Source organism: Prinia subflava, chromosome 11, assembly GCF_021018805.1.
Source record: "Prinia subflava isolate CZ2003 ecotype Zambia chromosome 11, Cam_Psub_1.2, whole genome shotgun sequence".
Taxonomy (NCBI): Eukaryota; Metazoa; Chordata; class Aves; order Passeriformes; family Cisticolidae; genus Prinia; species Prinia subflava.
In genome coordinates this window covers 13,902,676-13,917,716 of record NC_086257.1, presented here as the reverse complement: position 1 = coordinate 13,917,716, position 15,041 = coordinate 13,902,676, and the positions used below count along the sequence as shown (strand labels likewise).

General features: G+C 38.4%; 1 protein-coding gene across 4 annotated transcripts in view; it reads left to right on the top strand.

The window, feature by feature from the left end:
* The window catches only part of OPA1 (OPA1 mitochondrial dynamin like GTPase), a 49,569-nt gene extending 34,908 nt beyond the window's left edge, over positions 1 to 14,661 (top strand). For all 4 annotated transcript variants that reach the window (XM_063408039.1, XM_063408037.1, XM_063408038.1 and 1 more), the window contains 2 exons: positions 11,665 to 11,742; positions 12,264 to 14,661. In XM_063408039.1, the coding sequence (XP_063264109.1) occupies positions 11,665 to 11,729 (65 nt within the window). In that variant the 3' untranslated portion in view covers positions 11,730 to 11,742; positions 12,264 to 14,661. The remainder of the gene's footprint in view (positions 1 to 11,664; positions 11,743 to 12,263) is intronic.
* The last annotated feature ends 380 nt before the right edge of the window (positions 14,662 to 15,041 follow it).

The following is a 15,041-nucleotide window of genomic DNA, read 5'->3' as shown; positions in this document are numbered from 1 at the left end:
TATTTATAACATGGTAATTGGTGAAAATGTTGAGTTCCCAGTAAGACGCTTCCGGAGCTACCTCGCTGTTGCAGGATCGCTCAGTGCTGGACGTGCCGTGTCTGTCCCCGGGGCAGGGCAGGGCAGGGCATTGCCGAGCTCCGGCCGTGCCGTGTCTGTCCCCGGGGTAGGGCAGGGCATTGCCGAGCTCCGGCCGTGCCGTGTCTCTCCCCCGGGGCAGGGCAGGGCATTGCCGAGCTCCGGCCGTGCCGTGTCTGTCCCCCGGGGCAGGGCAGGGCAGGGCATTGCCGAGCTCCGGCCGTGCCGTGTCTGTCCCCCGGGGCAGGGCAGGGCAGGGCATTGCCGAGCTCCGGCCGTGCCGTGTCTGTCCCCGGGGTAGGGCAGGGCATTGCCGAGCTCCGGCCGTGCCGTGTCTGTCCCCGGGGTAGGGCAGGGCATTGCCGAGCTCCGGCCGTGCCGTGTCTGTCCCCGGGGCAGGGCAGGGCAGGGCATTGCCGAGCTCCGGCCGTGCCCTGTGTGTCCCCGGGGCAGGGCAGGGCATTGCCGAGCTCCGGCAGAGCCGGTGCCGGTGTCGGTGCGGGACGCGCGGTGGCGCTGAGCGGCCGCGGACGGGGCGCGGGGCTGAGCGGCGGCTCCGCTCCTACCGCGGGTCCCCTCCCGCCGCCGGGAGGAGGATACACTTGCCTGTCCTTGTCCCTCTTGTTTTCCCCTCCCCCTCGGGATTTTCTGCTTTTTTGTATATGCCATGTAATTTATGAAGATTGTAAAGGACGGTCATTTTTTTTTTTTCTCAGCTGCACATTTCTGGGTAGCAACTGCATGGAAAGTACTAGTTTAGTAAGCTTTATTAAGAAAAAGCTGTTAGGAACTGAATCCTTTAATCAGAAAGGAAGTGGATCTTCCAGTGTCTTACCCTAAAGCTAAGTGCCATTTCTCTCTATTGCAGTAGCATCTAGAGTGTGCTAGGTGGTGCACGTAGATTTTGAATGCTTTAAGTGAATCCAAGCTTCAGGCAGGCAGCAGGAGCTTTGCCATTCAATTCACTAGACTTGAAATCTCACAGACCCAAAAGAAATACATATGTCCTGTCTTCATTTATTTCTTCTCCTTTTAGTCCTTTTGGACAGCAAAACTATGAATGTTGCAAAGCCACAGATAAACAAAACATAGTACATACAAAGCATCTTTCCTAGGTCAGCATACTATTCATCCAATATCCTGTGTCCTCACAAGCTGGAAAAGAAAACTCAGTTCTTCACCAAATTATAAGTAAAACCATGTGCACGGGAGAGTCATTGGCAGGAGGTGGGAATGCCTGTGGAAACTCGATCCTGAAATTGCTGGGTATGAATGTGAATGGATCAGCCTCCAAGTTCATTTGTGAGTAATGCTGACACCTGTACAGGTGTCATGGGCTAGCTGAGACTTCGTTCTGCACAAAAGCTTTTGAAACATTTCAGGAGTAGGCCCTCACATGAAGAAAATGCAGCTTAGGGTCATTTGTTTCAATTCTGTCATATGTTTGTAAGCTATGAAATGTAATAGTTTGCAGAACTTAATTATTGTCTTGTAAAGACTAAAACATAAAAACTAAACAAACCAGAGTTACAGTAAAATACTTTCAAGTTTAATATCTAAAGTCATTGCTTTGAAGTCACAGCATTAAATTTTTTATTTACTTTTTCTCTTGTTGAATGTAAGCCATTTGCCAACTTGGAGCATGAATGATTTAATATCATATAGGCATATAATAAACTTGCCATTTTAATGGAGTTAGAAAGCTAAGGTTGGCACTTCCGTATGCAAGTTGCTGACTCAGGACCTGGAGTTCCTGTGATCTGGCTAAGCTGAGTGGGTTCTGTTGTGTCTTTTCTATGTAACAAACTGGTTTTAATCCAAGTGAGTCCCCTTTTTTGTTATGCATTTATGCAAAGTTGGGGATAAAGTCTGTGAAGAGTACTTTGCATATAATTACTTGCTCTGTGGTTACATTTTTTCTTTCATTGCTGTTAGCTGCAGAACAAAAATGTTGTGTAAAAGTAATCTATACTGTGGTCATTACTGTAGCCTAATTAAATTTCAGTTCCTTCAGATGACTGCCAATTGGGTTTTGATTTGACCTCTATCTTTCATGACATTGTTGATTACATGTGCTCCTTAAAATCAGGCTTTGACTTGGCTTTCTAAAGCCTTTGCTTCCATTTGCTCTTCTATTATGAGCTTTAACTTTTTTTTAAAAGGTCATGGTGTTTCATAGGGGCAAAGCTCAGCTGTAGGGGGAAAGATCTCTGAGATAAGCAGATCATAGGTAATTTTCCCACAGAAACTATAGGCAGACAAAATAGCTCAAAAGCCAGTGGTTAGTAGTCCTTAAATCAAAACCAGTGTGGTTTTCAGTGTTTACAAGATACAGAAAGAAGGTATAATTTTCAAGATATTTGATGGTATTACCCAAATGTCACCCCTGCTGCTCAAAGACAGATATAGGAAGGAGGAAAGCATCTTAGGAAATGCAAATGGAGGAGTAATTTTATTAGAATCTGAAGAATTAGTGTTATTTTGTGCTCTTATTTCTTCTCAGTGCCTAAATACTGGAGTTTTAGAAGCTACTTAAGTAAAAATACAGTTACTTTGTAGTTGTAAGACAATTCCAGAGGTGTCAGCAGTCTCGCTTTCCTCTCATTCTCCTTTCATATGGTCCTGGTCATAGCCGTGAGGAGCACTCACTCATCTCACCCTGGGCTGGCAGAGTATTATACCAGGAAGATGGTGTGGCCTTCTACCCAGACAGATGCAGAGCAGACATTTCCCTCTGGGAATCACCAAACACATCTCCAACTTCTGCTAAGCATTTGCAGGGTAGCTGCTATCTCCACAGTCCCCTGCCAGCAGCTTCCCTGAGGACGTTAGCATGGCCTGTATCTTATCAGAAGCTGCTTGTCATTTAGAGCACATTCATTTCTGCCCAGATCTCAATCAGTCACAGAATGTGGGCTGTCTGTTTCTTAATGAGTTCAAGCTTGTGCTGGTGTCACCAGTGTGCTGGTGGCAGCGTGACTCCTGTGCTCCCTCTGAGCTCTGTGCAGCTCCTGGTGCTCCATGGTGCAGGCAGCTGGGGGACTGTGCTTGGAGTCAGTCTGTATGGTCGTGTCTTCAATTTCCCCTAATTTTGAACCAAAGCAGTATCTCACAATAGACTTGCAAACTTCCTGTCAGAATGCAAATTAATTCTTTTTGCATGACTGTCATGTTTTTAATTCCATGTAGATAATTTAAGAAATCGACCCAAACAAGTATGCTTTGATGTGAAAGACACTAGTTAAATGTTCAAGTGTTCAGATTCTTTTTTTTTTTTTTTCCTCTTGAGTTTTGGGCAGCAGCATGAAACTAATGAATAAAAACCAGAGGAATGTGTAGGATGGTCTGTGTGTCAAAGTGCAGATAAGGTAGTTCCTGCTTTGTGTCATGGCAGAAAGTGCTTTAGAAAGCTGCATCATCTCACAGAGGGAAGTAATCCTCAAGGGAGAACATACATCACTTGTAGACATCCTGTGATGGAGTGATGGTTTACTTAACTTAAGAATCCCAGATGACCAAAGCCTGTCTGCTGTGATTTCTTGGTTATTGATGAAGAGTTAGGCACTGATGTCCAGGTCCTAAAATGGATCCTTACAAAGTTCACCACATTTGTCACTGACTAAAAGAAGCCTATCACTTAAAGTTGACATTGAAAAATAGTGATAAACTGCTACATGAATAATGACATGTTTAATGCCTATTAATCTTACTCTAGACCCATGTCTCTTGTACTTGAGGGTCATTGTGGTGTCTGCTGAATTTATTTTTTTGCTAAAATTTTCTGAATGATGCAAGGATCAATATATCTAATTGGATGCTATTTTCTTTTTAAATAAGTACCTTGTGAGGTACTTATTAATCAAAATTTAAGTACTTATCATGCAGAGATTTACTTATCATGGAGATATTTACTATTGGTATAAATTACAGGCTTGTACATGGGTCAATATATGCTTTTGTTCTAAAGTAGTGTGGAGCTGTGGAATGTAACATTCCCATTTCCAAAAGCTGGAGAGGTCAGTGTCATGTATGTTGCACATTGTCAATTGTAGTAGGCTCCACTTTGCCCATAGGAATGATAGCAAAGAAAAAATAATAGAACCATTTGGATATGGTGACTTAAGTTTTTGACTATTAAACATTTTATGATCTAAAAATTCATCTAATCACCATTTCATTTTCTGCCATATTCTAGAGAGCCTTTAACTTAAATAGTCCTGATGACATATTATTTCATTATCTAACTAATTACTGAGTATGCTTTCTTTTGGGTGGAGAAACAACATATATCAGTTATTTTTTATGTTCAAGTCTTTCTATAGTTTTATAGACTTAAAGTTACAGTAGCCTTTACATAAGTAGTGTATCTTCATCGCTGTGTATGTCCTTTCTGCATAAGGAAAAGTTAATCTTCTGTTACATCACTGGATGAATCATTGGGTAGTATTTCTGGTTTGCCTCCATGCATTTCACTGTTTGCACACAAAATAATGAGCATCACCACATTCTCATTCATTCTAGTTTATCAGTTTTGATTTGGAAGTTCAATCTTCCTATATCCCTAAGTCTGATTGAAAGTATGAGTTTGTTTTATTAGGTTGCCTTGTCATTCTTCTACTAAGCTCCCTCCAGCTGTCCAGTAAAAAACACAGCTAAGTTCTGTTGAAAGACTGAGTTATTAGAGCAGTTTTAATTAAAAAATCTGAGATGGAGACAGAGGACTGAAAGATGCCCAAGTCTTGCCTTGATATTGCAGACCTTGTGACTCTCATAAACTTGCAACTTAACACAGGGTAATGATCACTGGTACGTTAGGCTAGACTCAATGACAGTGTAGAAATACTTTGTGACGTCACATCACAGTTTGGTAATATTTGGTTTCCTTTCTGTAGACAAGCAGGACTGATGAATAGCTCATGGAAATGTCTGTTGCATAAAGTCAGTAGTCTGTATAATTGACAGTTTTACTTCAGCCCCATAGCTCAGGTCTGAAATGCTCTGCCAGAGACAGAAGGATTTCATGCTTACTAGCCTGAGGAGCCCCAGGGATTGTTCCAAGAAGCACAGACAGCTTCTCTTCTGTTCCACCAAACAGGGGCAAACGTGTGGCCAGAACTGTTCTGTTAAACTGAGAGTTCTTGCCAGTGAATCTGGAGCAGCTATAGATCAAGATATTGATTAGTAATCTACTATTTCAACAGCACAATACATACTTCCCATTTCTGGGGCTAAAGATCATTTTGGTAGTAATGCTAAAATATTGTTGCTGTGCTCAGTAGCTTGCAAAAGTAACTGTTTTCAGACAAGCTGTCTTCTGCTGCTGCCTGGTTATCTTTAGTTTGAAATAAAGGTAATACTGTTTCATACAGGCAGCTGACAGCTTTACTCAGGTGTGCTGTGAAGGGATTAATAATTAATATGATAGTGATACTTGCAACAGAGTAACTTCAGTGATTGCAGCTGTGACTTGGGGTTTTTTCATAAGATCTTTTTCTTAATTTTGTTATGCTTCTACATCAGGCTAAATGTACAATTTGGAGGTGATCTGTTCCTGTTTAAGATGTGCAGTTGCCTACAACAGGGAAAACAAAACTGTATCTTGCTGGTAAAAAGGCTCCTTGATGTTTTCTCCTGTTATGGCCATGCAAAAGGAGATAAAACTGGATGCAGATTCAAATGTCGTGATAGACTGCAACACATATAAGGAACATAACATTGAAGGACAGCTACTACAGTGTAGCATCAGTTGGCATCTTCATTCAGTCTAACTCCTGGTAACTGATGACCATGCCAGTTACATTCTGCAAGCTTGCATTTTAAAAGCTGTAGAGTCTTAATGATTCATGGATTTACTATATGAACTATTATAAATTCCATTTAAACTTTTCAGGATTCTGCAGTGCTTTTATTACACTAATGAGCTAATTGTTTAAGAATCATTCACATGATTCATCCTCCTGCTCAGCCTTTTTTTAAAAAAAAACTTTTAGCTGCTGAAACTCTCTTGACAAACAATATTTATAGTGGTTTGACAGCAGGATGAAGAACAGCGTTTGTCTTTGTAACAGCTTAAAGAAAAGGCCTTTCCAGCACCCAGCCATGCAGTTACAATCTTGACCTCTTTCTTTTGCTGGGAACATACATACAGCATACAAGCAGCACCTCCCATGTGTTTTCTTGACCCTTTGACTGTCCATTCACTTCCCATCTGTTTTGCAGCCTTAAAGGAACAGAGGGGGCCCTCTACTTATAAATCTGTCTTTGCAGCTGACAAATGATGTTCTGTCTCTTTAAGGGCAGCCTGGGTGGTTTTGCCTTTTTTTCCTTCCCCCCCCCTTTAAACTTTAACTTTCCTCTCAGCCTTACCCAGAGGAAAACGTGGTGTGTGAGCAAGAGGAAACTGGCAAAAAATGTGATAGGTAGTTTGAAAGGATTTTCTAAAATTCAGCAGCACATGACCTTGCAGTGATCAGGGAATTATTATGGCAGTGTTTGCACAAAGCATGAGTAAGCATGTTGCTGCAGGTAACTGTGGCTGGAAAGTCTGCTTTCCAGGGCATTATTTGGAGTGCCTGGGAGTGTGCTGTCTCATACCATTTTAACAAGAAGTAAAGCTTTTGCATAGGCCTTTTGCAAGGCCCTTAGGAAATCATGGAATGTGGCACAAAAGGCTGAACTCCAAAGAGATGATTCCCAACCCCCTCTTCTCCACCTGACTGTTCACAGGGCTTGTATACAACTGTGGAGTTTGTGTCTTAGGTAGCCCTAAGGTAAAAATCAGCTTTCAATAGAAAACTTTGGATTGACATCTCTAGTTTTAATGGCATGTTTTTGGGCTTTGTGATGAATTCTGACTGACAGGACTTTCCTTTTTACTAGAGGAAAGATGATGCATTCACAGCAGTAAATTCCGAATTTCTGCCTCTGTGGTTAACTAACCATAACATAGAAGTAGCACAGCAAGCAGTGAGAATGTTTATAGGCAAGGAAGGGATTAAAAAAGGCAGGAAGATGAGGAAAAAAAAGGAAAAAGGGGGAAGGGGAGAACTCAAGTCTAAACACAATCCAGAGCAAAGGAGCAACAACCATGAGCTTTCAAATATCAAAGCCATGTAAACATTAGTTGGAGATAGAAGTCACTTTAATGTACAACAGGAGGATTTATAATAAGATATTAACACATTTTTTGTGGTCATTTCAAACTGTAGGTTTCATCAAAGTACAAAATAAAGATGGATTTATGTCCAAAAAGTTTTTAAAATTTGTTTTGTTGCTGCAATTGAAATTTGATATCATATGTCCACATTTGTAATTGGGAAAGGAAAACTTTTTGATTGGCCCAAAGTACTCATGTACTCTGGCACAGACAGACATGAACATCTTTAAAATTCTGTGCTTCCATCATTGGTTCTTTACAGGTAAAGATGTATTTGAATGTCTCAAAATAAATTTAGAACTATAAGCAAGACAGGTTTTGTGGACAAAGGCCACATCTCTTAGTAAATCAATTAACACAGCTGGGAAATACAATAAAACCTTTTCTTGCCTCTAGGAGTGTGTTTAGAATAAATCAGTAATATACTTTGTTTTTGTAATTTGTGTTTGATATTATTTGGGATTATTTGGCCTTACCTCAGGAGATTTGCTTGATAACTTGCTTCAGCTGTTTCATTTTAGCACTGTTTATTGCTAGCTAAGCTTGGGTATCTCAGGCAGAAATCAGAAAGCAAACCTTTCTTGTAAGACTGAATGTTTCAGGGAGTTCCCTTCTGACCAGCTTATGATACTAGGAAAAGCAAACTTTATCTGTGCCTGTGTCTTTCTGCATTCATAGTGTATTCCAAATCCTCATTACAGTTCAATTAGTCTGGTTTGAGCCTTTTAGATTTGGGATCACGGGATTAATGAAAAGAAAATGAGTGGGTAGCAATATCATTTCATATGGAGATAAGGAGAGACTGAGCATGAATAAGAATCTCAAGACATCTGAATAAAGAATTTCCTCATTCTGACAGTGAAGTTTTATGGGATGTGGAGGGAGGATTATGGGAATATTCATGACCAGATCAAGAGGCATAATGAGTTGATGTATGAACCAGCTTATCTTTTAGGTAAACATGGGGTAAATGGGAAATAGAATAACCATTCATGGCTGCTAGGCCTGTGAATTTTACTGTTCTAAGATGGAAACAAGGGTTTAGTTACAGTTATTCTTCATTGATTTAATTTGATTTTTGATCAGTGTTTAATGGGTGCTGGAAGAACTGCTTATTTGTAAATTCAGGTCTGCATTAGAGCTAGCAAAGAGCACATAATCTTTCAAGAATCCAGTGTAAGCAATATGTGCATTAAAACTTATATGGTACCTTATAATAAGAGTGTAGCACTTTGTAAAGTCCCTTTTGTGACATGGGAGCATTGTATAAAAGAGCTTGGGTAGTTCAACCAGTTACAGAAATAATTTGCTAGCAAGCTGAACACTTTTAATCTGTGTTTTACTTATCCATGGAAAAACACAGTATCACAAGACATAGAGCAACAGGTCACTTTTTGTCTACCCCTAAATTTACTGCTGCAATAAGTATTCTTACCTGAAACCCAGATGATTTGCTGTGTTTGGCATGTTGATAAACCTTCCTCAAAACAGATTGTACTGAAATTTACAGTGCAAACGCCTGATAGTTTGATCTAAGTGTCAGTCAAAACCTTACAAATGTGGGGACAGAGCTTGTGCATTTCACAGAGGAAAGAACTCCCCTAAAGTTAGGTGGCATCTGATTCTTGAATTGTGAGAGTGAGTGGTTGTTCCACACATGAAGGAAGTCACACAGTGCTGATGAAACTGCAGCCAGCTGCCCCAGAGCTGCAGGGCCTGCAATTGCATTCCTCTATTAGAATTCTACCCAGCACTTCCATTTACTCGTTTATGAAGATGAGTGTTGTGTAAATGCATAACTCTGCCCTCAGCCTATTTCAAAAGTGAACCAATTGAGCAGACTGCTTCTCTGTGCTGTACAGAATGGACTTGCAGGAGAGTGTTACAGGTTGCCTGGGATCTGCTGCTGCAAAAACCTTTACTAGGGCTAAAAATGCAGGGCATAGCATGAATAATTGCAGCTATTTGGCACTCAATGTAGCTGTTCTTTTTTAAGAATAGCCAGCATATTATTTCAAAGTATTAAATTACCTCAAGACCTTATAATTATTACAGTTAAGTAATCATTTCAATTCAGTCCAAGTATAAAAACTAATAAAGTGCTCATACTATGCAGTCAATTTTAGTATACTATGTTCTCTGAGCAAACACAGCTGATCCAGTATATTCTGGTGGAATACATATTTGCTATCCTGTTATTTTAATATGCCTTAATCAGAAAATTAGAATAGATTTGTTGGCACAAACCTTTTTTTAAGGGTAAAATAATAATTACAGGTTTTTGCTGATGCTATTAATTTTCAGAGCTGGAATATTTCATTAGCAAGAGGTTGAGAAAGGAAAATACTTGCATTTAATACTGCTAAATCTGCCTGCTTTCCCTGGGTCTAATGGCTTGATCAATAAAAAGAACACATTTGGGAAAAAGTTGCAACTAGGAAAAAAGGTACCACTGAAAGCACAACATAAAGAGATCATCTGGGTCATGAGATCTCATCCCCAGTTATCACAGGCAACTGCTGTTCATTTTGGAGAGCAGGGTCCAGGATCAATAATTTCTAAACCCAGAATCATTATGGAATATTTTTGATTGGAAGGGACAGTAAAGATCATCTCATTCCCACTTCCCTGCTGAGGTCAGGGGCACCTTCCACTTGACCAGGTTGGTCAAAGCACCATCCAGCTTGGTGTTGTCAGAAAATATGTTAATTCTGTCCAAAATAGTAGAACATTTCCAAGGTACAGCTTTTGCCCTCACACTGACTGTAATCCTAATTTAATATTAAAGTACTTAAAAAAAAAAAAGAGGCTGAAATTCAAGGAGCTTCTTTGGTGTTTTCTTTAGGATTTGGAGTGTGATTCAACTTCACTGTACTTCTGTTTGTAGATAAGCACCCCTGAGGAACGGCACTCTACAGTGTGAAAGTGTCAGTGGCTTACCCTTCATCACCTAAGAATTGCAAGATAAAGATAGAAGCTGAGGTTTCTTCATACCCATGCAGCATTATTTCAAATGCTAACTAAAGTTCTCTACTTCTGTTAGAACAGGACTGCAGGAGTTCATACAGTTGTTATTATTACTATTACTCTAAAATGGATTTTATGTTTGTTTGTGGTATTGTCATCTTGTTAGATTAAACTTGCAGTTCCCGTAGCTACATTAGTGTTCTCTTTGTGGGTCATTTTTACTGCTTATGCTTACATATACCATTTAAAGCTGATTGTTTTATTTTTCTTTTTGTTCTGCTGGAACTTCAACTCAGCAAAGTTGATAACATATGGTATTGATAAAGAGAAGAAAACATAAAATTTTTTTTTAAAACACAAACCCTGTATCTCAGAGAAGGGAACATATGGTTTTAATCCAGTACTATTTTTAGCTTGGAAAAAATATTTGTCTGTGTTTATGCTCATGTAACTTAATTTTGTCTATCCTATTGCTCTCCCCCTGTTCTTTCGTATTTCTGAAGTGTGTGTTTTTCATGCCTGCGATCACACACAGAAGGAGCTTCAAATGAGGATGTGGTGAGAGAGAAGTAGGAAATCTCACAGGCTTTGGGTTCCAACTGTGTTCTAAATCTTGCTTCATAAGCAGTTTAATAAATCAAATAGGTTATATGATGACAAGTGTCATATGGAATTGAGAAAAAAGTGGGAAAATGCCTAAACCCCTGAATTTTTCACAATCAATTTTGCCTTTTTATTCCTAATAACTATTTGTATTTGTGGTCAAGTTGTGTTTTGGTAGGGAAGTGAACTCCCAGATTGAGATTTTATATAAAATGAGATTCTTGCACATCCATCTGGTTTCTACTGAAATGGAAGAAAATAGAATGCAAGTTCTAAACATTCTTAACATCGTGTGTGCCCTTTGGAAGAGGTGTCTTGAATACTGACATGTGGCTCCCTGAAATTCTCCTGGGTGAAAGGGCACAAGCTTTCAACTTTATTTAGAATGATTAGTGGTGTTTGTTACACTTGCTGTGGAGAATAAGGACATTTGGTTAAAGAAGAAAGGGGCTAGTGGGCATTATTTAAAACCTAACAACTCCCTGCATGTAACAAGTATACAGTAGCTCTGCTGTGTGTGATCAGATGGAAATTTCAGTTTTTTGAAATACATTTCTAGTATTGGATTCTTTCAGGAAATTTTTGAATTATTAAATTAGCAGGACAATCATAAAATGTATCTGTAGGAGTTCTTCAAACAGGATAGGGTTCCGTATTTTTCTGATTTAGAAAAATGTTGTAAACCTCTGTAATTGAGAAAAAAATGCTTAGGGTAATATTGATTACATTAGCATTAATTTTTGTGTATTTGCATGTTTTTGTTCATTGTTTTTATGTGGAGGGTTTTTTTTTTTCAGTACCTGTCTTCAGGTACTTAATAGTAATAGGTATTTGAACAAGGATCTTTTTATTTCCACCAGAAAAAGTTCGGGAAATCCAGGAGAAACTTGAAGCCTTCATAGAAGCCCTCCATCAAGAAAAGTAGATTGTTCCAGCAGGTAATCATGTTTTGATCATAAAGAGATTGCTACAGTTATCTCATTGCTCTATGTAAAATTATCCTTCTCATTTAAATGCATGTTTTCATAAAGACTTTGTGAAAATTCCTGTTCATTTTATTCAATTGTCTGGCTGCTGCTGCTTCTTGCTTCTGATCTGAAGAATGATACTTGCTGCTTTTACACTACAAGCAGATATGAAACTTAGTAAAAATACAATTACTGACCAGTTATTTAAGTATTGTGGATCACTGTAGGCTATTTGATGACTCTCAGTTCAATATCTTTATCTGTATTAAGAGAAGAAAGCATAACTAGCTGGAATCAAAATTAGTGGAACACTTTTCTATGAAAGCATTTTGGTTCTTTTGTTTTTCTTAAATACACTGTTTACTGTTAGCAATAATATTTGCATGCAGGTAATTTCCAAATCTCATCTCTATTAATTCTCAAATCCATAATCCCAAATGTCATCATGCATTTGTACATATTTTAAAATAATTATCATTCTGTTTCAACAGCAACTTTACATAAGAATGCAGCCTTCTCCAGGATACCTTGCACAAGGACTGAATTGAAATGGCTTTTGTGTCCCATTGTCTTTCCTGTCTCTTGGGGAGCATCCTGAAATGTTGAAGGAGAAAGAAAATAATGTCTTGAGGGATTGAAGAGTTCAGTTAAAATCCACCTGCTCGTTTAATTTTTGAAGCTACATGCACAGAAGAATCTGATTTGTGTATTAATGAGATAGCTTGGGAGCTTGCTGAAGTTGTACATTTAAGGGTTTTTTTCCTGAAAGGGAAAAAAGTTTTTTATTTTTAATATGTGTGTTGTATGGTAGAGCTGGATCAGATTCATAAAATGATTTTATCTGTTGTCATTTTCTTGCCTGCAGATGATGCTGGGAGTTTGGCATAATGTTTTAGTATTTGTATGTACATTAAAATGCCCTTCTAAGTAATGCCATTTTTATTTGTTATGCTCTGTGTTGAAGCATTTGCTGATCACTTGGTACAGATTTAAAAGCATTGTATTGAGAACCTGAGAGGAAGTGGTGGAATTAGTTAAATTCCTAAACTATTGAGAGATGTCAGCCAAACAATTCTCATAGTTCTTTCAACTGAAAGCACAGACTGCTATTCAATGACACCCTAAAAGGTTTAGGCTCAGGAGATGATGTCAGCAGCTGCTCCTCATACCTGTTCTTTCCTGATATATGTTGTTACTCTTGAATGTCAGCCGATTACATTTCATTTCTGGGATTGCACAGACTCAGATTTCCCTGTTAACTCCACGTTTTACCATAGGTGCAGAATAACCTGGTGGAATACATGTGAAATGTAAAAAGATAGAATGTACATTTAAAACTTCTCCAACTTCCTAACTAAAAAAGGAAAAATGTAATTAATTTAATTTTTACTAATAGCTACTGTAAGACCAAAATCACTTCTATAAGTATGTTATGCACAAGGTCCTTCCGCACCCACTTCATGTCTGTAATTCAGTAAAATCAGTAAGGCACTGAAAACTACCTTTCAGTTTTGCTGTAGAAATGTTACTTCTGAGAAATTTAAGCATGATACAAGCTCTCTATCATAGGTGCCTGGTGGTTAATCACCACCACATTTCTCTGCCAACAATTTGCCACAAATGATCTGGGTACACTTCTGAATACTTGTGTGGAAGAAGGTGTTAGGCCTGAAACAGTTTGTGTTGCAGTTGTCTGATTATGTACCTTGAAAAACTGACCTAGATTTATTTTCCATTGTGAGAAGGCAATTGATTTTGATATGTAGAAATGAAAAGAGAGGAATCTGAATGTTTCCAACAGATACTATTTTGCTTTGCCCCAGAGGAAACAACACAAAGTTTGAAAAGATGTTCCCCAAATGTTTGGACATAAAATATTCAGCCACGTGGACAAAAAGCTAGCATAGAGCTTAAAATTATGTTGAAAAGTTAAACATTACAGGGCGATCTAATTGAATGTTTGGAGATTTTCTGTTTAATTCCTGAAAATGAGTGTTGGAGAACTGAAAAATGAAAAAATGGCTTGTCATGACCATCCTCTGAAGATATCTTCAGAAATGTAAGTTTGCACAATTTTGAAGGCAGACACCTTTGTGTATAGCAAGTGAAATAAATCTATACTTTGTAAAAAAAACCAAACGAAGAAACAAACAAGAACTTTTGCATTTACCTAGAGATCACTGTTTGAAACTTCTGTGTAATGTAAATGTTGCAGAATATCGCATCCAGTGGCCCAGTGTTAATTTCTTTTAGTGTGATGTTCCTATGGGTTTAGTTCCAACTTCTCTGTGCTGCTCATCTAAGACTTAGCATGATGTATTCCATGGAAACTAGGTATTTATTGAATAAAAATGTAACTGAAGGAAAAATAAAATGTGGGTTTTGAACACGGTGCTTTTGCACCTAACTAAGAAGTCACTTTGACCTTCTTTTTCTCATTTTTTTAAGCTGTGAACAAGTGTACTTTAATGATAGCAGTATATGTTAATAATATCAAAATGTCTGATTCAGAATAGCTGTGTCAGCACCAGGTTAGTGGTGTCTGTAGCAACTGTTATCTTTAGTATATAAATTAATGTTCCATTTATGTAAGGCATTTAGACAAAGATCTTATGTCAAGCAGCGTAAGAACGATGTGCTGAATATTGCAACAGTTTTGAGACAGAAAACAATTGTTTGAACTGCCTAAAATGCATGTGGTACTGAAGAGTATGTTATTCCAAACTGCTTTGCAGCAGTTCACTATATTTTTCTGTATTCCATAGGCTACCTTCAGGTTCTGGATATGGCAATTTATTGTAAGGAGCAATGAGTAATCTGTAATTTCTGTAACTTTTTGAGCTTAGGGACTGGAATTATGTTTCATAACGTTGTTGTTTCATAAATGGATACTTCATTTCCAAAGTATGTTCATTACTATTGTGTAGATATGCTAAGTTATTTCTGGTTTTTATAAAATTTATGGGCCAGGGTTTAAATACTAATGGCCAAGAGGTATTCTGACACTTTTTCATGAAAAAGATACAAATGGTGTCTTTTCAAATGCCAAGAATTATTCCTTCTCAGTGGTTACTAGTAACCTCATCCTAAGTTATCACACTATGAGAGAAATTAAAATGGTGGAAATGTTTAGAAGTGTAAAAACCAAACATAGAGGGTGAATACATCAATGAAGTTCTTGGTTATTTCAAATGCACTGGTGTGCTCTTTCACCATCAAAGCCACATGAATCTGGTTCTTTGCTGAGTATATTTTTGAACATAAGCTGA